Source organism: Macrotis lagotis, chromosome 5, assembly GCF_037893015.1.
Source record: "Macrotis lagotis isolate mMagLag1 chromosome 5, bilby.v1.9.chrom.fasta, whole genome shotgun sequence".
In the NCBI taxonomy this organism is placed as follows: Eukaryota; Metazoa; Chordata; class Mammalia; order Peramelemorphia; family Peramelidae; genus Macrotis; species Macrotis lagotis.
Window position 1 is genome coordinate 97172258 of NC_133662.1, and position 22467 is coordinate 97194724.

General features: G+C 34.2%; 1 protein-coding gene and 1 pseudogene across 6 annotated transcripts in view; one reads left to right on the plus strand and one right to left on the minus strand.

Moving 5' to 3' along the window:
• Positions 1-1352: 1352 nt before the first annotated feature.
• Positions 1353-4026, plus strand: LOC141489337 (ribose-5-phosphate isomerase pseudogene; annotated as a pseudogene).
• Positions 4027-8075: 4049 nt separating this feature from the next.
• PNISR (PNN interacting serine and arginine rich protein) overlaps positions 8076-22467 on the minus strand; it is a 48920-nt gene continuing 34528 nt past the window's right edge. For 5 of the 6 annotated variants that reach the window (XM_074187222.1, XM_074187221.1, XM_074187223.1 and 2 more), the window contains 4 exons: positions 21905-21958; positions 20607-20777; positions 18350-19439; positions 8076-18104 (listed from right to left, as the gene is read on the minus strand). In XM_074187222.1, the coding sequence (XP_074043323.1) occupies positions 18074-18104; positions 18350-19439; positions 20607-20777; positions 21905-21958 (1346 nt within the window). In that variant the 3' untranslated portion in view covers positions 8076-18073. The other variant, XM_074187226.1, reaches the window with a different exon arrangement.

Below are 22467 nucleotides of genomic sequence, written 5' to 3' on the forward strand. Positions count from 1 at the left end.
TTCCATGTATCTCTTGAGTCTCCTGTTTAATGTCCAAATTTTCTATTTAATTCTGTTCTTTTCATCAGAAAATGTTGGAAGTCTCCCATTTTGTTAAATGTTCATCCTTTTCCCTGGAAGAGAAGGCTCAGTTTTGCTGGATAATGGATTCTTGGCTGAATTCCAAGCTCCCTTGCTCTTCAGAATATCTCATTCCAGGCCCTTCAATCCCTTAATGTTGCTGTAGTCAGGTTCTGTGTAATCCTTACTGTGGCTCCTTGGTATTTAAATTGTTTCTTTTTGGCTATTTGCAGGATTTTCTCTTTTATCTGATAGTTCTGGAATTTGGCCACAACATTCCTTGGTGTTTTCATTTTAGGATCTCTTTCAGGAGGGGATCAATGTATTCTTTCAATAATTATTTTGCCCTCTAGTTCCACGCTATCAGGGCAATTTTCCATCATTAAATCCTATAATATTAAGTTCAGGCTTTTTTCCTCTTCAGGAAGATCTGTAATTCTCAGGTTGTCCCTTCTTGATATATGCTTGAGGTCAGTGGTTTGGCTGATGAGGCATTTTACATTTTCTTCTATTTTTTTATCTTTTGGTTTTGTTTAACAGAATCTTGTTGTCTCTTGAAGTCATTGATTTCCACAGATTCCATTCTTTTTTTTAGAGAAGAATTTTCTTCATTTACCTTTTGCAACTCCTTTTCCAATTGGTCAATTCTATTTTTGAAGGAGTTTTCCATTTGCCCAAGTGTAGTTTTGAGAGAATTCTCAATGGAGAATTTCTTTTTGCATTTGCCTAATTGAAGATCTGAGAGAATTATTCTCATTTTGTATTTGTCCAACTGTATTTTCCAAAGATTTGTTTTCTTGTTGCAAAATATTAATTTTCTTTTGCAATGTGTTAATTTTCTCTTGAGTTTCTTTTCCCCAATTTTTCCAATTGGTTTTTAAACCCCTTCCTGATTTATTCATGTAAGTCTTTCTGAGCTGGAGACTAATTTGTATTCTCCTCAGAAGTGCTAGATCTCTCTGGTTAGAATCTATTTCTTCTAAGTATTTCTCCATGGGCCCTTTTTCACTGGCCTTTCTTCATTTTCCTAGGATCTTATGTTGGGGGAGGGGCTGGTTCTCAAGAGGTTTGCTTTTGAAAACCCTAGAGGCTTTGTTCACTTGGCTTAGTAATTCCAAGGGCCTCCCAGTAGGCTTCACTGGTTGCTTTCTATGGAGTGTTTGAGGCCCTCAGCAGCAGGGTCTGAGTTGAACTTGAACAATGCACTGGGTCCTGGGGGAGTTAGTTAATCTCACTTTCAGTGGAGTGAACTCTGTTGCCCACACCTGAGCCTGAGGGGGTGGGGCAAAAATATGGAGCTCAGGTCCCTTGCCCAGCTGGTCGTTTTCCAAAAGTGCTCTGAAACTCTGTGTGCTGGAACTCACCCTCCCATCACTCCTCTCCCCCAGTCAAAGATTCTGTGGCTAAAGTTGGTCCTCAGATCTGCCACTCTTAGCCTTTGTGGCTAAGGCCAGTCCTCTGGCTTCACCCCACTGCCATCCCTGAACTGACCCTCTGGTCTCCACTCCTAGTTTACCCACAGTCCTCTGAGACAGACCTTGTCGATAGGTTTTTCTTCTCCTAACTTCTCTTTCTGGGATTTGTCAATTAAATTTTTATTAAGCGGTTTCTTTCATGTTATTTTTGAAAGGGGACCAGAAGCACTTAGAACAATGCTGTTCTTCTCTCCGCCATCTTAGCAGAAGTTCCTATATACATTTTGATCTTATTTTGGTATAGGGTGTGAGGCGTTGGTCTAATCCAAGTTTCTGTCATAGTAACTTCCAATTTTCCCACTAGTTTTTATTGAAGAGAGAGTTTTTATCACAAAAGCTGGATTCTTTGGGTTTATCAAACAGCAGATGACTATAATCATTTCCTGCTATCTCTTTTGCACCTAGTCTATTCCACTGATTGGAACTCAAATTCTTGCAAAAAATTAATGTTGAAAACTATCTTTGCATATAGTTGGAAAAATGAATACTTTTTTTTAGTTGTTTTTGGCAAGGCAAATGGGATTAAGTGGCCTGCCCAAGGCCACACCACTAGGTAATTATTAAGTATCTGAGGCTGGATTTGAACTCAGGTCCTCCTGACTCCAGGGTCAGTGTTCCACTGAACCACCTAGCCGCCCAGAAAAATGAATAAATTTTAAAAGAATAATGAGTCATACCCAATTGATAAATTGTCAAAGGATATTAACATGTAGTTATCAGAATAAGTCAAAGTTATCTATTGTTCTATGAAATAAATGCAGCCACTATTGATGAGAGAAATGCAAACTAAAACAACTTTGAGTTATCATTTTACAACCATCAGATTGAATAAAAGAGAAAAGAGAAAAATAACAAATGCTTGATGGAATGCTGAAAAATAGAAACACCAATAAATTGTTGGTGAAGTAGTAATTTGATCTGGAGAACTCCTTGGAACTATTCCCAAAAGGCTATAAAAACTACATACCCAGCAATACTACCACTAGATCTGGACCCCAAACAGATCAAAGAAATAAAAAAGGACCTTTATGTATAAAAATATTTATCATAGTTCTTTTTTTTCTGATGGCAAAAAAATTGGAAATTGAGAGAATGATCATCAGTTAAAGAATGGCTAAACAAGTTTTGGGCATGTTAATGAGATATTACTGTTCTAAGAGAAATGATAAGATGCTTTCAACCTGAGGAAATCTTTTATAACCTGATGAAAAGTGAAATGAGCAGAACCAGGAAACCATTATACACAGTAATAGCAATATTGTACAATGATTAATAGTGAATAATTTAGCTATTCTCAGCAATATGTTCAAGACAATTCAAAAGAACTTATGAAAAGTGTTTTTGATCTTCAGATAAACTGATAGTTTGAATGTAGATTGAAACATCTTTTTTTTTTACTTTATTATTTACTTTATATTTTTCTTTTGCAATAAGGCTAATATGGGGGGTAGCTAGTGGCACAGTGGATAAAGCACTAGCCCCAAAATCAAGAGTTCAAATCCTGCTTCAGACACTTACTGTGTGACCTGGATAAGACACTTAAAGTCCAATAACCTCACTAAAAGGTAATATACAGGGGGGGCGGGGGCAGCTGGCGCGCGGGAAAGCCGCACGTGCTGCCGCCCCAGCGCGAGCCCTCGGCCGCTGGCGATGGAGTTGTGCCAGCCCCGGCCCCGCGCCCCCCGTGCCGCCCACACCCCCCGTGCCCCCCACGCCTGCCGTGTCCAGGACAGAGGAAGCCAAGCGGCTGGAGGGCCGTATGGCCGTGGAGAACCACGTGAAGAATAAGCAAGTGCTGGGCATTGGCAGCGGCTCTACCATTGTCCACGCCATACAGAGGATAGCTGAAAGAGTGAAACAAGAAAACCTGAACTTTGTCTGCATTCCCACGTCCTTTCCGGCCCGGCAGCTCATTCTTCAGAATGGCTTACTCCTAAGTGACCTGGACCGACACCCAGAGCTCGATCTTGCTATTGATGGTGCTGATGAAGTAGATGCTGACCTCAATCTCATCAAAGGTGGTGGAGGCTGTCTGACTCAGGAGAAGAATGTAGCCGGCTATGCCAAATGTTTCATTGTTATTGCTGATTATAGGAAGGATTCAAAAAACCTTGGCGACCACTGGGCGAAGAGCATTCCCATTGAAGTCATCCCCATGGCCTATGTCCCGGTGTCCAGGGCCCTGTCCTGGAGGTTCGGCGGAGTGGCTGAGCTACGAATGGATGAACGCAAGGCGAGTCCTGTGGTGCCGGACAATGGCAACTTTCTGCTGGATTGGAAGTTTGACCGAGTCCACAAATGGAGTTGAGTGAACACGGCCATCAAAATGATACCAGGTGTTGTGGACACAGATCTCTTTATCAACATGGCTGAAAGAGTCTACTTTGGCATGGAAGATGGGTCGGTCATCATGAGGGAGAGGCGTATCACTGACCTAGGCTGCACCGGTTGCCAAGGCAGAGAAGCCCAAGAGCCTTTGCCTTAATGTACTTGCCCAGGACAGTCGGTCAGAGCATGGGGGGAGACTCCTGAAATATTATTGAATGCCCTTGTCTTTTTTTTTTAAAGAAATAGAGAAGTATATATATATATATATATATATATATATATATATATCTAAAAATACTCACTTTTTTAAAAGAAGTAAAAATACTCACTTTTTTAAAAGAAGTAAAAAAAAACCTTGATTTTCATGTTTTATATGAAATACTACCAAAAAAAAGAGTTTTTTTGAGTCCTTGACTTGAGGCTGCTGGTTTCGTATTATTATTCTGAGTGTTTGGTTTTCTGGGGAATCCCAAAATGTCAGCCACTGTGCCAGCCCAGTTTGTTAAGGGCTGAACCAACAGCCCCTGATGCCTTACAGAAGCCATTGATGATTTTTATGCCTTTGTTCCTGATTTGTTGGTCTATTTTTGAGTTTACATTTTCATAGCTCACAATAGTCACACATTTAGGCCTATTGTGTGTGTGAACTGAGCAATGCCCTTGATAGTGACCTTTATGAGCCCCAACCCTCCTCAGCCAAGGTCAGGCCACTCACCCAAATGGGGAAGCCCATAACCCTCAGTCTCCCTGCCAGAGAGGACTTTACCAGTACATCCTTAGTGCTGCTGGGAGAGACCTCTCATCAGGAGGGTTTGTTTCTTTGTTTGCCTTTCTCCCCTGTCACTTGCACAAATGGGCATCAGATGTCTCCTTTTGCATTCTGTGTGTATTGAAATAAAACAACTCTGTGCCACTTCAAAAAAAAAGATAATATATATACATATTTCTACATATATAATCTATATGGATAATATGGAAATGATCTCATATATATAATCTGTATCAAACTGCTTAGCTTCTCAAGGATAGCAGTGCTAAAGGAAGAAGGCAAAGAATTGGAACTCAAAATTTTTAAAAAAGAATATTAAAAATTTTTGTTTACCTGTAATTGAGAAAAAATAAAATAAAAATTAAATGTAATCACCACCATTACTACTACCTCTACCCCCAAAAAAGATGAATTCTAGAGCCAGGATTCTTTTTTAAAACTTTTTGTTCATTTTGAATTTACATAAAGAAAAAGAACATTTCCATGTACACAAGAGAACATAGGAGATTCAGTATAAAGCCATGGATTTCCAATTTATGCTGTTAACTTTAAAAAAATTATGTAATAATTACCACATATTGTTTTCAAAGCTACTCAATTTTTCTGTGCTTCCAAATTGTTTTTTTTTCTTTTGTTCTCTGTTGTATATATAAGTGCCATAACTACACATCTCAGTTCTTTCTCTGGCAGTGGATAGCAGCTTTCTTTAAAGATCATTGTAGCTGATCTGGGTATTTATAATATTCAAAATGACAAGTCACTCACACTTGTTTGCAGAACAATATTGGTAATGAATGCAAAGTTCTCTTGATTCTGTTATTTTGACTTTTATCTCATGCAAATCTTTCCATATTCTAAAATCAACCAGTTCATCATTTCTTGTATCATAGGATATTTCATCACAATCATGTGCCACAACTTGTTTAGCCATTTTCCAATTGACAGAATACCCTCAATTTCCAGTTCTTTATCATCACCAAAAGAACTGCTATAAATATTTTGGTATATATGAGTTCTTTTACTCTTTCCCTAATCATGTTGGAAAATAGACCTGATAATGGCAATGCTGGATTAACGTGTATACACAGGTTTGTAACTCTTTGGACATAATTTCAAATTGTTCTTCAAAATTGTTGGAACAGTTTAGTTTCATCAACAGTGAATTAGTGTTTCAATTTTTCCATATACCCTCCAAAAATGTATCATTTCCCCTTCTATCATTTTAGCCAATCTGAGAGGTACAAAATGATAACTCAAAATTTTGTTGTTTTAATTTCTATTCTTCTAATCGGTGATGATTTAGAGCATTTTTTCTATGACTACAGTTTTGATTTCTTCATTGAAAAACTGCCATCTCATATCCTTTGACCATTTATCAATTGAGAAATGATTCATATTCTTTTAAATTTGACATTCTTCATTTGAGATGAGAACTTTATCTGAGAACTATCTAAAATTTTTTTCATATTTTCCTTCTGATCTTAGCTATATTGATTTTATTTGTACAACACCTTTTCAATTTAATGTAACTGAAATTATGTTTTATACCTCACAAAGTTCAAATTCTTATTAATTCATAAATTATTTGCCTATCCACTTTTGGTAGATAAATATGTCCCATATTATTCAATTTTCTAGTGAGATCTCCCATTATATCTAGGTCATGTGTCGATTTTGATCTTATTGTGGTAGATGATGTAAGATATTGGTCTATGTCCAGTTCCTGCCAGACTGTTTTCCAGTTGTCCCAACAATTTTTACCAAATAATAAATTCTTATCCCAAAAGTTTAAATCCTTACATTTGTCAAACACAAGATTACTGTAATCATTTGCTATTGTGTATGGTATGTCTAATTTGTTCCACTTTTCTTTTTCTTAGCTAGATAATTCTGACCATTATTGCCTTACAATTTTAGGTCTGGCATGGCTAAACCTCCTTCCTTTACATTTTTTTCACTAGTTTCTTTAATAATCTTGACCTTTTCTTCTTCCATATCAATTTTATTATTTTTTCTAACAGTAAAATAATTTTTGGTAATTTAATCGGGATGACATTTAATGTTCCTCCAATTATTTAAATCTGACTTTGTATAGTGTTTTATAATCATATTGTGGGGCAGCTAGGTGGTGCAGTGGTGGAGCACCACTGGCCCTAGAGTCAGGAGGACCCGAGTTCAAATCCGGCCTCAGATATTTAATAATGACCTAGCTGTGTAGTCTTGGGCAAGCCACTTGACCCCATCACCTTGCAAAAAACCTAAAACAATAAAAAAAAATAATCATATTGTTCCTGTGTTTGTTTTGGCAGGTATACTCCCAAATATTTTATGCTGTTTACTTATTATTTTAAATGGAGTATCTGTTACTATCTCTTCTTGTACTATTTTTTGATGATATATAAAAATGCTGTTGATTTTTATTTTTTTTTTTTAGGTTTTTGCAAGGCAAATAAGTGGCTTGCCCAAGGCCACACAGCTAGGTCATTATTAAGTGTCTGAGACCAGATTTGAACCCGGGTCCTCCTGACTCCAAGGACACAGCAGACACTTTATCCACTACTCCACCTAGCCGCCCCAAAATGCTGCTGATTTTGTGGGTTTATTTTATATCCTGCTAGTTTGCTAAAATTATTTCAACTAACTTTTCAGTTGATTTTTGGGATTTCCCAAGTATATCATATCATCTGCAAAAAGATTATTTCCTCTGTGCTCATTCTGATTCCAGTTTATTTTTCTTATCTTATTGCTATTGATAGGATTTCCAATACAATACTGAATAATATTGATAACAATGGGTATACTTGTTTCACTCTTGATAACAAATAATGTTTGTTGATAGGTCTCGGTAGATACTTCTTAGCATTTTATTTTATATATATTTTTTAGGTTTTTGCAAGGCAAATGGGGTTAAGTGGCTTGCCCAAGGCCACACAGCTAGGTAATTGTGGCTGTATTTGAACTCAGGTACTCCTGACTCCAGGACCGGTGCTTTATCCACTGCACCACCTAGCCACCTCAACTTCTTAGTATTTTAAAGATAAATCCATTTATACCTGTGCTTTCAGATATTTTTAATGGGAATAAGAATTGTATTTTTATCAAAATCCTCTCCTACATTTATCGATAAAATCACATATTTTTATTTCTGTTGTTATTGCTATAATCAATTATGTGAATAGTGATCCTTATATTAAACCATTCCTGCATTTTTTATATAAATTCAACTTGGTCACAATGTATAATCTTAGTGATATAGTTATTTCCTGGCTAGTACTTTATTTAGGATTTTTATATCCGTATTCATTAATGAAATTGATCTATAATTTTGTTTTTATTCTTCCTTTTTTAAGGTTATCAGACAGTACCATATTTCATTAATAGAGTTTGGTAGGACTACTTTGCCTAGTATTCCAAATAGTTTATTTAAAATTGAAATTAGATGATCCTTAAATGGGAGAATTTGCCTGCAAATACATCTAGTCCTGATGCCTTTTCTTAGTTCAATTTTTTTTTTTAGGTTTTTGCTAGGCAATGGGGTTAAGTGGCTTGCCCAAGGCCACACAGCTAGGTAATTATTAAGTGTCTGAGGTGGAATTTGAACCCAGGTACTCCTGACTCCAGGGATGGTGCTTTATCCACTGAGCCACAGCCGCCCCTAGTTCAATTTTTCTTCTGAAAATGTTTAGTTATACATTCTATTTCCTCTTCTGTTTATCTAGGCAGTTTATATTTTTGCAAATATTTGTCCATTTTATTTAAATTGTAAAATTTATTGGCATACCTAAAAAAAATTTATTGGCATACAATTGTGCAAAATAATTTATTGCTTTGATTTTGTTAGTGGTATATTCATCCTTTTCATTTTTAATATTAGTGATTTTCTTCTATAAAAATCACATTAATCAAGAATCAATTTTATTGTTTCATAAAACCAATTTTTAGTTTTATTTAATTCAATGGTTTTCTTGCACTGTTTTATTAATCTCACCTTTAATTTTTAGGATTTTGAATGTTTTAATAAGGATGATTGATTCAGTCTATTAACACTTCAGGAAGACCTGCTTCTGACATTCAGATGTTTGTTGATGGGCAAGTCATAATCAAAGTTTCACCTTCCTCATCTTTAAAATGGAGGGGGGGGTTAGATATGATGACCACTAAGACCCTTTCCAGGAATGATTCTATAATCTTTTTAAAGAGAACCTCAGCTAACATTCTTGTGAAATACCATGGCAGGATGGAAAGATCCTGGATTTGTTGTTAAAGCAACCTGGGTCAGATCTGTGCCTAAGCTGACTTTGGCAGCTGCTTGGAGTTAGAGATAGAAATTAGAGATACTGCAAACATCCAGAGGACATTTTGAGGAACTGTTATGAGTGGTCGTCATTTGGGTTAGAGAAATATGCAAAGGATGTGGAAGTATAAGTAAAATTCAACTGAATGCACATGTAGAAGAGTGAGGAGTTAAAAATAACTGGGACATAAAATTATTAAATTTTGCCCTTGACAGAAATTGGGAAATTCAGAACAGGGCTGGGTTTGGGGATAAAGTAACAGAATTCCTTTTAGAACATGTTTTATTTGAGTTGTTATGGGACATCCATTTTGAAATGTCCAAAATGATAAGTACAATTTAGGAGAGATTAGGGATGAAAATGTAGATCTGGGAGTTAACTACATTAAAAAAATAATTAAACCCATGGAAAATGAAGAAGCAAGAAAGACAACTTGAGAAGTCTTAGGTACATCACTGTCAATATTCATATGGCTTTCTCATGGGAAAAGGTTCACACTTGTTCTGTTTGACTTACAGTTGGCAAAATTGGGAGCAATGAGTGGCAGATGCAAAATGAGAATTGTTATCAGGAGAAACTTAACAATTAGAGATCAAAAGTATAATGCACTATTTATACAGGGATATGAAAATGCTCAATACAAGGGTAAGTGATCAGATGTAGAAAATTTTTGTCAAAGTACTAGTTGGAATAGGTTCCCTCAAGGTTCTTAAGATTCTGTAACTGGTCTATCTCCTTTTCTAATTCTGTATTTCTCTGATACAAACAATATATCTCCTGTATAATTCGAGTCATATCTACTATATAGCCAAAGGGCAGTGGAGAGATGCTCAGTGGTTAGGAGTAAACTACAGTGTCAAAAAGAAATGATTATCTATTGAGCTTAGCACACAGCAGACACTTAATGCTTATTTCTCATTTCTCACAACTTAACTTTTACAGCAGTTCCATGATTCATATAATCTACCAACATTGGAAGACGGCCTGTGTTCCTAAGAGAAATTATCTTGAGAAGCAGAATACAATTTCTCAACTACAATCTAATCTGTTCAATTCTTTTCTGTTAAACCATTTTCTTTTACATTACCTTCATTACTAAATGTATCCTTTCCTCCCATTCTCTCCATATATGCATTTAACCAGCCTTTTTCTCCCATTTCTTTTTTGGAGAAATCATGCAATTTGCCCAGGGTCACACATGATTTGAAATAAAGTCCTCCTGACTCCAGGGCCATCTAGCTAACCCCTTTAAAACAAAAAAAATTTTGCAATATATTTTGCATATGTTCTAGTCTGATACTTATATGTTCTATGCCCACAATTACCACACTTCAATAATTGAGTTGGGCAAATTGTTCAGGGTCAAATTTGATCTATATGCTGTAAGATTTCATTTTTTGTTCCATTTACAATTTTCCTGGTCTGTTTACCCTGTATTGGCCTATATCTTCCCATGTGCTTCTCTGTATGTTATGTACCACAATTAGTTATTGCCCAGTTGATGGGGATTTAGTTTTTATTCTTTGCCACTTGAGGAAATACGTTTATTTTGTTCTACGGAACTTGTCTGACCTCCTTGGGATACGTCCCATAGGACCCTCCGCATTTTTGGCATTTAGTATATTTTCAAATTGTTTTTAAAAAGTCAACAATTCACAGGAACCTCCAGCAGTGAGAGTATATAGTTTTATGCAACCCTTTGAATGATGACCTTGTCTTTTCCAAGTTTGTTACACTCTTTTGAGCATTTATGGATCTCATTTAGGAGGCTATGCAGTATTCTTAATGTGATTAGAACAGTCAGAATATCTGGAGAACTTCACCATCTTCATTTTTAGACTGTGAAACTTCTTCCATCACCATTGACTTTTGGTGAATACTTCCCCCGTTTTATATCTCAATAATAATCATTATTCTGGGAAACCAAGTTCTTACTGTTACATCTTTCAAAGAATCTCATGTGATTTTTGCATATGCATAGGATATCTTGTTGATATTGTTGGTAATTTACTTAGCTGAGTCATATGCTTTATGTTCAGTAGGCAAAGGATCTTGTATTTTTTGCATACTTCAGCCAATTACATGACTGGGCTCCTGTGGAAAATGGTTTACAAAAATTCTCTCAGACCTTTTGTAAAGTGCTTGTAAAGATTTTGTAGTGATAGAAAAGTAGACATGTGGTCTGGTTATTATTGACATTGGTATCGCATTTAGTGCTAAACTACATTGTTTAATATCTTCTCCCTCCCTCACTTTACTATCCTTAGACTTGATTCCTCAAAATGATTACTGCCAGTACTGATCTCCCTTATTTTCTGAAGTATAATTTATACATTTTATATAGCAAATGAGGGTGATAAAAAACAATTGTCATTGACAGAAAATTCTTTTTTAGAAATTTTTACAAGTTATCTTTTCCATATTTTTAAGTAGTACGACTTCCAAGCTCTCTGGAAACTTGTTTTTCCTTCTATTGCTTCTTGTTTTGGATACTGAATTTACTATCTCCTCCCATCCTTCATAAACTTTTTAAGGTGAGCATATATTCCAAACTGTGTCCTTGGCAATATCATTAAAATGGATAAATGTAATATCTGACACTTAGGTTGAAAAAAATTTAAGTTCATGGTACCAGACAGCTGTCAAAAGGTCAATGCTATTATATTGAAAGGCAACAGTGTCAAGACCTAAAGATATTAATCCTACTCTATAATTTCTGATGGGATCATATCTGGGGTATTAAATTCAGCTCTGGTTACCAAATTTTAAGAAGCTGGATAATGTATAGAGTCTAGGCTAAGTATAATTAGTATGACATATTAAGATCAGCTAAAGGAAATAGTAATAAGAGAACAGAACTGAGAATGGGATAGGAAAATAACTATCTGAAGGATTATGTTAAATAGATTACATTTGTGCTGTTTGACCCAATTCAGGTTAACCAGGAACAAGGGTTGGAAGCTGCATAAATCTATGCTTGATATAAGGAAGACTATTCTAATTCAAGTTGTACAAATGGCTATATTCTGAGATTAGCTCAGGATTCCCCTTTCCTAGAGGTCTTTAAGCCTGGATGATTTTGTTATTACTTATTCAAATACTGGTTGGGCTAAATGAGCTTTGAGATTTTGATTAATTCTAATTACCAATTTTTGTTTTTTTGACCCAGGCAACAGAGAAGCAAAATTCTATTCCAATGCCTCAGTAGGGTATGCAGGGTACTTTTGAGTTCTTATAGGCAATGTGAATAGACTATGTTTTGACAGATTCTATGAAATTTGAAAAAGAGTATCGTATCGTAATCACAACAAATTGTCTCATTCTGTGCTTCAGTCTAAGTAATAATGAATTCTATTATGGCAAATCATAAAACAAAGGAAAACACCAAATGGTTCTCATTTACATAGGATAATTTGCTTCCATCAATATTCTATATTTTAACTGGTGCAAAGCAATTATCAATAGGAAGCATGGTTTAGTTAATAAGTTTAGTCCAAGAGTCAGTTAGAACTGCATTAAAGTCTTTTCTCTGGCACATATTAGCTGCAATACCACAACCAAGAAATTTAAACACCCAAGCAACTTTCTAAACATATTAAGTTGTGGACAAGTTGGATATAAGAGGGGAAACAGGAGTTTCTCAAATAGAATAAATCATTCAACCCTGATCAAAACCAAACAAAATACTGTGCCACAATGAGAAAGCAAGAGAGCATAGAAAATGCCTCAGCAAACTATACTGATCTCTTTGTCAAGCAGAACAGCTGGGAAACACTACTAAAATATACTCATTTATAAAACAGGCAAGATATAGATTTTGAATAATTACTTCATAATACAGAAAAGAACAAAGGAGAGGAAAACATGTGCAGAAACAAAGATAAACCCTACTGAGATAATCTGGTAATTTGTAAGAGAAACTAGGACTATAAGAGAGAGAAAAAAGAAATCAATCAGCAGTTTAGTGAACTGGCAGAAGTAATTCCTGTTCAACCCAAAGTGATCTCTGGAATAGTATACAGGATGGAAGAAATGTTGTAAAAATTTTTAAAAAGTTCCATTTTCAAAAGTTTGAGTTTGGCATTTCAACTTAAATGCTGACAAAATTCTAAATCATATTATTAAAGTGATTAGTGCTCATCTAAAAAAAATGAATGTAGGGTTCCCAAAGATACAATATGCTTCAACAAGAACAGATCATGCCTGTGTATTATTATTGAAGACTGGGAAAGCAGTGCTATGATAAAGATAGTTTACAAACTAGTAATAATCATCTGAAAAAATGCTCCAAATAACTAATATTTAAATAATTGATCACACATCTATCAAACCAATTTTCTATAGCAGAACAGATTTATAGTCTCACATATGATGGCCAAGCATACAAGATTCCACTATTTTTTTTTATTAGGAAAAAGCATTTAACATGGAAGAGCAAAAGTAAGCCTCAAAAACTTGTCTTGTAGAAAGTTTCAATAATCCTGAATAGCATCATAAAGCAAATAGTAAGACATACTTGCTTAAGTATTCGACTGTCAAAAAGAAATGTCCTGCACTATTAATTGTAATTTAGAAAAAAAAAAACTATCTTAATGTCTGATCTTGCTCTCTCTTATACTTTGTTTCTTCCTCAAGGATATGATCTCTCTCATCACATTCAATTTGGATCAATGTATATCATAGAAACAATGTAAAGACTGGCAAATTGCCTTCTGTTGGAGGTGGGGGGGAGGGAGTAAGGGGGAAAAATTGTAAAATTCAAAATAAAATCTTAAAAAAAATGTCCTTCAGTTCAAATGTTAAGATTTCCTTCCTTTAGATGTTACGTGCTAGTGATGTTCAATTGATGGTACCAAACCCCAGAATATTCAATGAAATATTGAAGTTTATGAGCAGTTAAAAAAAAAGATTCTCATAATTCATATGGATAAAACTAAAGGACTTAAGCATATCTCCTGTTCAGACTATGATATGAACTAAATGGGAAATCTAGGTTAGTCTATCAGCACACTTGGACAGGCATTACAAATAAGTTAAAAATGAAGGACAATGGGATGGGCCGCATTTGTGATTCTATGTATTACTTTGAACACTCTAAAGATTTCCTTTATCTCAAAAAAAAATCCTTTTCTCAGTGAGAATAAACAAATCATGGGACACCAGTTTCTGAAAAATACAACTGTGAGTGAATAACTGCAATGGAATACCCCTGTGAATACAAATAGGATACAATACCTCATACCTATCAGATTGCTAAAATGACAAAAAAGGGAAAATGATAAATGTTGGAGGGGATATGAGAAAATTGGAATATTAATGCACTGTTGGTAGAGTGGTAAATTTGTCCAACCATTCTGGAGAGCAATATGGAACTATGCCCAAAGGGCAATAAAACTATGTATACTCTGATCCAGCAATACCACTGCTAGGTCTGAATTCCAGAAATCATAAAAAAGGGGAAAAGAACCGCATATACAAAAATATTTAGAGCAGCTCTTTTTTGTAGTGGAAAAGAATTAGAAAAAGAGAAGATGCCCATCAACTGAGGAATGGCAGAATTATGGTAAATGAAACATGATGGAATATTATTTTTCTGTAAGAAACCATGGACAAGCAGTGTTCAGAAAAGCCAGACTTGCATAAACTGATGCTGAGTGAAAAGAGTAGAACCAGGAGAATACTGTACATTAACAACATTGTTTGATAGGCTATGATGGACTTAGCTCCTCTCAACAGTTCAGTGATAGAAAACTGCAAAAGACTTGTGATGGAAAATGCTGTTCATAACCAGTCAAAAAATTATGGAGTACTATTTTCACTTTTTAAAACTTGTTTTATGGTTATATTTTCCTTTTTCTTCTCCCCCCTTTATTTCTAATTCTTCCTTCACAACATGACTAATATGGAAATGTGTTAAACTTGATTGCACATGCATAACCTCTATCAAATAACTTGCTTTCATGGGGAGAGGGGAAGGAAGTATAGGAGATAGAAAAATGTGGGCCTCTAGGATATATATCTTTGGACTTTGAGAAGACAGCTAGTTTATACAAAGTCAATTGGCTTTATATTTTACATAGTTTAATCTTATGCATTCTTCTTCTACCTAATGAAAGACATGTAGTTTGATGAGAAATTTGTCTCTAGAAGCATTTAGTTTTATGCTTTTGGAATATGTTAACGTATCAACTGAAACAGATTAGCTGATGTAGTGTTTCATTAAAATCTGTAAACATATATTAACTTGTATATTGCCCTGATACAGAATTTCTCTATATTTAAAACATTCTTATAGTAATAATTATGATGTAGTGGAACAAACTTTTACATTTTTATTAAAAATTTCAAAGGAATGACACCTGGAGTATTAAATGATTTCCTTTACAATAAAAATATAAGTCATAAATTATATTTTCAGGGCCTAATGTAGACAGATGTTTTTACTTATTAAAGTGTCATTAATATGAAGTTTGGACAATAAAATCAGTTTTCATTCATAGAATAAAAAATTTTAGGCTAGAACTGTACCCAATTTTAAATTCAATTCCCAAATTACAGTTTAAAATCCAGATTAGAAACCATGTCCCCCCCACCCTGAGTCCAAATAAAATGCTCATTTACCTACCTCTACTTCTTATAGAAGTTAGCAATAAATGCATCTTAACTTTAAGATTAAAGTGAACAGTTGTTAGGTTAAAGATCAAAGTTTACAAAAAAGGAATGTTAACTGTTTCAGTTCTTCCAATTACACAGTGTTGATATTTACTCAGGTCCTCCCTCAAACTCCTAATGTTAATAAAATTTCTTATCCAAGTGGATAAATCTACTACAAATCAGAACTTATTCATGAACTGGCCACCTAAAAGACAATTTCAGTGGTAGAAAATGTTTACATTGGTGAGATTCCACACCATCTTTTATTTGTGGTTTAGAAGCTAAAACAAACCTTAACCACCATTTCCAAATTACATATACTTTAATTAGTGAAAGGGTGCAAAGAATTCTTTTCAACCCCATCCACAAGACCAAATGCTATTAAGATATTGGAAGATGTTGGAGAAAAAAGTACTCCTTGTATGGCATTCATCAACCATTTCATTACTAGTCCAATGACATGTAATTCTGTTTTAATTTGTGGATGAATTCCATTTTATCAAGTTTCTTTTCCAAATGATATAAAAATGAATTCTGATTAACTAGGAATACCTTTTAGCATTCTCACAGCCATGGACACCCTATGACAGCCAACTGCTTACATTTTAAGATGAACAAACTATGTTACATGCCAAAGCAATGATGAAACTTAGTAAATTATCCACAGAAATTTAGAAAACATCAAACTCAAGAATATCATAATATTGCTATATTTACTGACAGTCACACACATTTATGATTGTGCTAAAGAAACAATTTCCATAGTTATAGGTGGTGAAAAGCTTTTAAAATGTTTAAGTATATAAAATTTTAAATATTTGGCTATATCTCTAGCCAAAAATGTGCCAGCTGAGTTTCCCTGTAGAATTTTATTCTGAAAATAAATTTTCACTGGAAGTTTGTTTTGGAAAAGCATTTTTAGATACAAAAACCTTATACAACTGAACTATTACTACAAATTAACCAGATGATTCTAAAGATATGTACAATTGTGTTAACTAATCTAAGTAGAAACATCATATTGCACATGTACCTTTATTTTATTGCACATGTACCTTTATTTTGATGCCTGATGTGACTAACCACATATTTCAAACCATTTTAAAGTTATTCCATGAATTTTCAACTTTATAAATATCAGAACTAAATGCACTGTAGAAACAGTCATTTTGATAAACATGCATTTATTCAGTCATTTGTAAACTTTTAGATAAATGCATAACTGCCAAAAATTTGTGAACCTATGTAGATGTATAAAAGCACACTATACATATCTATTTCTATCTTTAATTTTGAGAAAACACTGACCTTGGCAAAAATCTGGTAATATTCTTAAAATGTACTACTATTGGAGAAACATTTTAAAATTTATTCTCTGTGTCCTGTACCTTGTATGCTTTTCTTTTAAAGAAAATTAAAATATTTGAAGCATTTTTCTTCACAGAATAACTTAGTTAATGCCATTTAAGCATAGTCACTTATTATCCTGGAAGCAATAGGGCACTAAATTAGAATGCTTCTGTATTTTTGTTCTATCCACCAGCCTACAATTGGTTTAATTGTTAGATCCATACCACTAATCACAATTCTTAGTAAACTGACAGTTTTGATGCTATGTAACTGTTGTGTGTCTGTATTACAGAGTATCTCTCAAAGTATTTGAGGTCATATTATACTTCACAAATATAAATAAAAGCACCACAAATTGAATTAAATCTCATTTCTGTAATTACCCATATTCAGAAAATACTTCTAAAATAGAAGTGGGTGGCTTCATAGTATAATTCCAGAGCTGAATATTAGTGTCAAACACAATCAGTTCATTGAGAATAATCCTACTGTGCACTGGCTTGATTGATTTAAGCAAATTCATTTTACAGAATGATCCATACTTTATACACAGAGAATATTTTACTTGAAAATCCAAAATAGGAGGAAAAGCTTAGAAAGCTATTAAATACTTCCATAGAGAAAAATATAGGTCTATTTCTGGCCCTCTCTCACACCCTCAGTGGTGGATTTTGACAAGTCCGTGAATACAATTTACAAACTTTGACAAACTATATAGGTTAAAACCATTTGGGGATTACCTTTAAAACCTATTATACAAAAATCCAGCTGCCTTTTTATAAAAGTACTTTCCTTAGTTAAAAATCATAAAATTAAGGTGCAAGAAGTTAACAAAAAATGAACTAAAGAGCTTTATTGACATCACAGTACATTCAATAGTAATTTTAAGAACATTACAGCTGAAAGAGAGAATGGTATGTTTTATATTCTTATTAAGCACTATTTTGGGAAAAAAATGTAATACAAAGAAATCCTATTAAGTAACTTGGAGCAGCATTTGGAAAAAATACACCTATTTACAGATTAAAAAAAAAAAATTCTGTTTTCACCTACACAGCCACAATGTGCCTCTATAATGAGACAAGCCCTTAAAACTCATGGAATTTTTAAACAACATCATGGCATTCATGCCACATCATTCCTCAGCGCTTACGACGGGGAAGGGATGGTGATCTGAAAAATAAAGGGAAAAAGACAAAATTTAAAGATGAAATTCATTTTTGACTAAAGAATCTGCAATTTAAAATAAATAAATAAAAGTATATAGGTTTTCTAAAGTTACTTTAAGTCTATGATCATTACATCAAGTACCAAACTGAGTTCATTTAAAAGAGAGAGAGAAAGGACACTTTCAACTTTGAACAAATTCAGTCAAATTTAAAATAAATTCAGACAAAAAACTTTAAAAAGTATACTACCTTGATCGGGACTTAGACTTGTGTTTGCGGCTTGCCTTCTTACCAGACCTTTGAGATTTCTCCATGGATCGCGACCGACTATGTTTAGGCTTCTTAGCCTTCTTTTCTTTACTACTTCCCGGAGATTCAGAACTGCTCCTTGCACTAGAATCAGAGCCTGAATGTTTTTTACTATCTTTGGTAGAACTTTTCTTATTCTCCTGTCTAGAATCCTGTCTTAAGATTTTAATAGATATTGAATCACTTCGAGAGAATGTTCTTTCACTTTCTCTTTTTCTTTTTAACCTGTCATCTTGGCTACTGGATTTACTGTCTTTTTCTTCCCTTTTTTGCTTCTCTTTTCTTCTATCCTGTTCTCTCTCCCTTTCTTTTTCTTTCTTTTTCCTATCTTTATCTAAACTTCTACTCCTCTCTTTTTTACGATCTTGATCTTTACCATCACCTTTATGCTTATGACTGCTCCCACTAAGATTACCACGCTGGTCGTCGGCTTTACGCCTCTCTCGACTTCTACTACGAGTAGCACGATTGGCTCGTCTGTCTCTTGAGCGACTTCTAGTTCTACGTCTCTCTCGGGAAGGAGTCCTATTTCTTCTTCTGTCTCTCTCTATACTATTTCTACTAGATCTCCTTCTATCTCTCACCTTTTCCCTGGCTCTATTACTCTCTCCTTTAACTCTACGAGAGTAACTTCTACTCCTGCTACGCCTAGGTTTATGCAGTGGAGATCTGCTATGACTATGTCTCTTCTTCCTTTTAGGAGAAGATGAACGTGAAGAACTACGGCTACTACCTGAGCTAGAACTATATGATGAACTAGATACACTGCTGCTGCTACTGCTGCTTCTGCTATTGCTGCTAGTACTACCACTACTAGAACTTCCTGACTGACTCCTTCCTAATCTCTCTTTCTCTTTATGGTCTTTTTTTGGTTCTACATTTGGTGTAGTTTCATTTGGCGTCCTTTTCTTTTCATTAACCATATCACCATCTGCTTCTCTTGCTTCTAGAAGTGATAAACTGCTATTTTGCTCTTTATGGATGAATTCATTCATTTCTTTTGTAACCCTTTCATTTTGTTGCTTTTCTTCTGGAAAAGAAACCCAAAAATCTTGCTAAGAATGATGGATTAGTCAATAAATGAGAAAACAATTTCATACAAGACCATTTTCCATTTATTTAATTACCATTTTATAAAAGGATGGAACATAAGTATTTGTGGTCATTTTGGGAGAAAATATTTATTCTCCCTTGGTATAATCAAAGTAATATATTCACTAATAAATCAGTAATAAAACTTTACATTTTATTAATTGCAGAAAACAAAAATCAAACAGCACATTTCCTGTAAAAAGTATTTTCAAATTTTTCTAAAATTTTCTATTTTCCCCACAACAGAAGATTCCTGAAAAATCTTTTTAACAGAAGGGCACTCTTGAATAACCAAGTTTTAAGCTTGATATTTGTAGCAAATATGATACTCTTTCTCTAATAAAGTATAGCAACAATTTAGTAGTTACAAGCTCAAGTAACCACTTCCAGTGGTCAATAATCTTATCAAAATATGGCCCCCACCTTGTTTCAAAAATATTTATTTTTAATTGATGGATTTGAGTAAAAATGCAAATACAGCAGAGTCAGTGAAATGAAAATCCCCAAAAGATTCACTGCAATTCTTAAAAACTCAACAGAACACTTTAAACCTCAACTGATACCCACCCCACTCCAGGGCTCAATCTGTACACTTTGATGAATATGATCCAACCAAAGTGAAATCAAATGAAATGACTTCATAGTAAATAGAATTATTTATTAAGAAATTCATTATCATACAACTGAAATTGTTTAATAGGAATTTTACTTTAAATTTCCAAACAAAAAAGCTACAAAGTAGCAAATATAACTTAAATGCCAGCTGAACATGAAAGAAGACATTTAATAACATAAGACAAAGGGTACCATACTCCCAAAAAGTTCATCTTCTAAAAGAATGAGAATATTTAAAAAAATTTTAAGGGGAGGGGGAGTGAAGAAGAAACAGAACAGGAAACATGTCCAAACTTAAAAATATTTTATTTTACCTTAACTTTATAGAATTTGAAAACTTGCAATATAACTGAAACAGTTTTTAAGCAACCAAATAGTAACATCAATTTTTTAAAAAAAGAACCCAAACTTGAATCCATCCTTTTGATTTTTAAATAACTTATCAAAACTATCTGATATCTAAATAGATTGAAATAAAAAAAAACCATACCTTCCACCTGTTTATCATGCAACAGCTGCTGTTCTCTCTCTTTTCTCCAAAATGCTTCCTGTTTTTGCCTGATTCGGTGTCGTAATTCCTCATCATCAGTATCAGATGACTCAGAGCCTCTGTCACTCCTCTCATCTTCACTGTCTCCTGATCCATAACCACCCAGTCCACCTGCGTGCATAAAGCCCAGTCTATCACAAGGAAAGATTACATCTTATTTTAAAAAATCTGAGGGGCCAAAAGGAAAATTTAATCCTCTTTTTCACTACTTCTTGGAAGAAGCTGCTTATTCGGGGTGGGGAGGAGCAAACATGTCACTGTCATCCACAAAGACCTGAGTCAAATGGCTACTAAGTATTTTATCTTACCTAATTTTCTGGAATATTTCATCTATTTTTCAACAACCAGGCAAGGTCATAATGGTATCAACAGTTCTTTGAAAGGGCAATAATTTTGTCTCACCAAAGCTTCAGTCAACTCACATATATATTATGAGAAGACTAGGATACTAATCCTGAAATATTTATGGGATAATTCTTTTGTTACACAAAGTTATGAAATCCCAGCTATCAAGCTAAGTCTTTAAAAAATTTGGATACTACTAAACTTTCTCTGTGCTAAAACAACTCCCCACCCTGAAGTGATCCAAGTAATTACTATCATGAAAACGGTATTTCTTTTTGCCCATTTCTTTCAATCTTAACAATGATCAATTTAAAGTGAGGATATTTGAAATAGCAAATCAAAGGTTTTATGGCCACAGTCACATATCATGCAAATAGCACATTATTAACACATCACTAATTAGATTATGATGGCAAAATGGGTGCTTTTCCCTACCATATCAGAAACTGATTTGTGCACTGGATCTAAATATGGCAATACTCAAAAGAAAATAATCAGTAGTGCTTATGTATGCATTAGTTTTGAAAGTGACTATGCATATATACATATGCATATCTGAAGTGCATATATATATGTATGCATTTTATGATGCCTTAATTACAACTTAAAAAGAATCTCAGATCAACTAGGAGCAATTAATGCAAGAAGGAACCCTGCCCTGTTACAATTTGCTCCTATTGTTATGGTACATCCAATCAAGTTAATATTCTTTAAAAGTGTGAATTTATACTCTAGAAATTAAAAACAGCAGCCAAAAGAAAACTAACAAACTTTTTAGGCTATTATAAATCCTAAAACCTACTTTATAACAATTTCAAAATAGAATATGTAGAAAGGCAAGATAAGTGTGATTTCCCCATTAAGCCCCCTCTCAAAAATAGGAAAATACTTACCAAGTCCAGTGAGGGAAGCCAGTGCACTGGACTGTGCCAGCTGTTTTGCAGGAGCTTTGTATCACATCAACAACAGGAACAACATGTTAACACAAATAGCCACGATTTCATAGTCATGAGAGTCTATGGTATTGTTAAAGCTACTACTATTGCTGCTTTTTGGGGAGAGAAGAAACATTAAAAACATAACATTCATTTAAAACTAGTTTGAGAAGGTCTGGCTTTGAAACTTTAGAATTTAAATGTGAATTATATTGGGTAACAAAGGGGAAGGGTCTCAATGATATATATTCATAGTTCTTTTTCTGTGTTTTGAGCTTTGTATTTTTCATAATTTAAGTTTAATATTACTCAAAAATGGAGAGGAAAATTAACTGTCATATGGCTATAGTAACTTATAAACAGTGAAAACAAAGTACTGATGCACCATTCATTTCATCAGTTTAATACAAACTAATATTAGTAACATGTCTACATCAGGACCATCATAGCTAAACAAAAAAAGAGTTACGTGAAAAGAAACTGAATGACTGAAATTTTTCACAATACACTGCACAGGACAA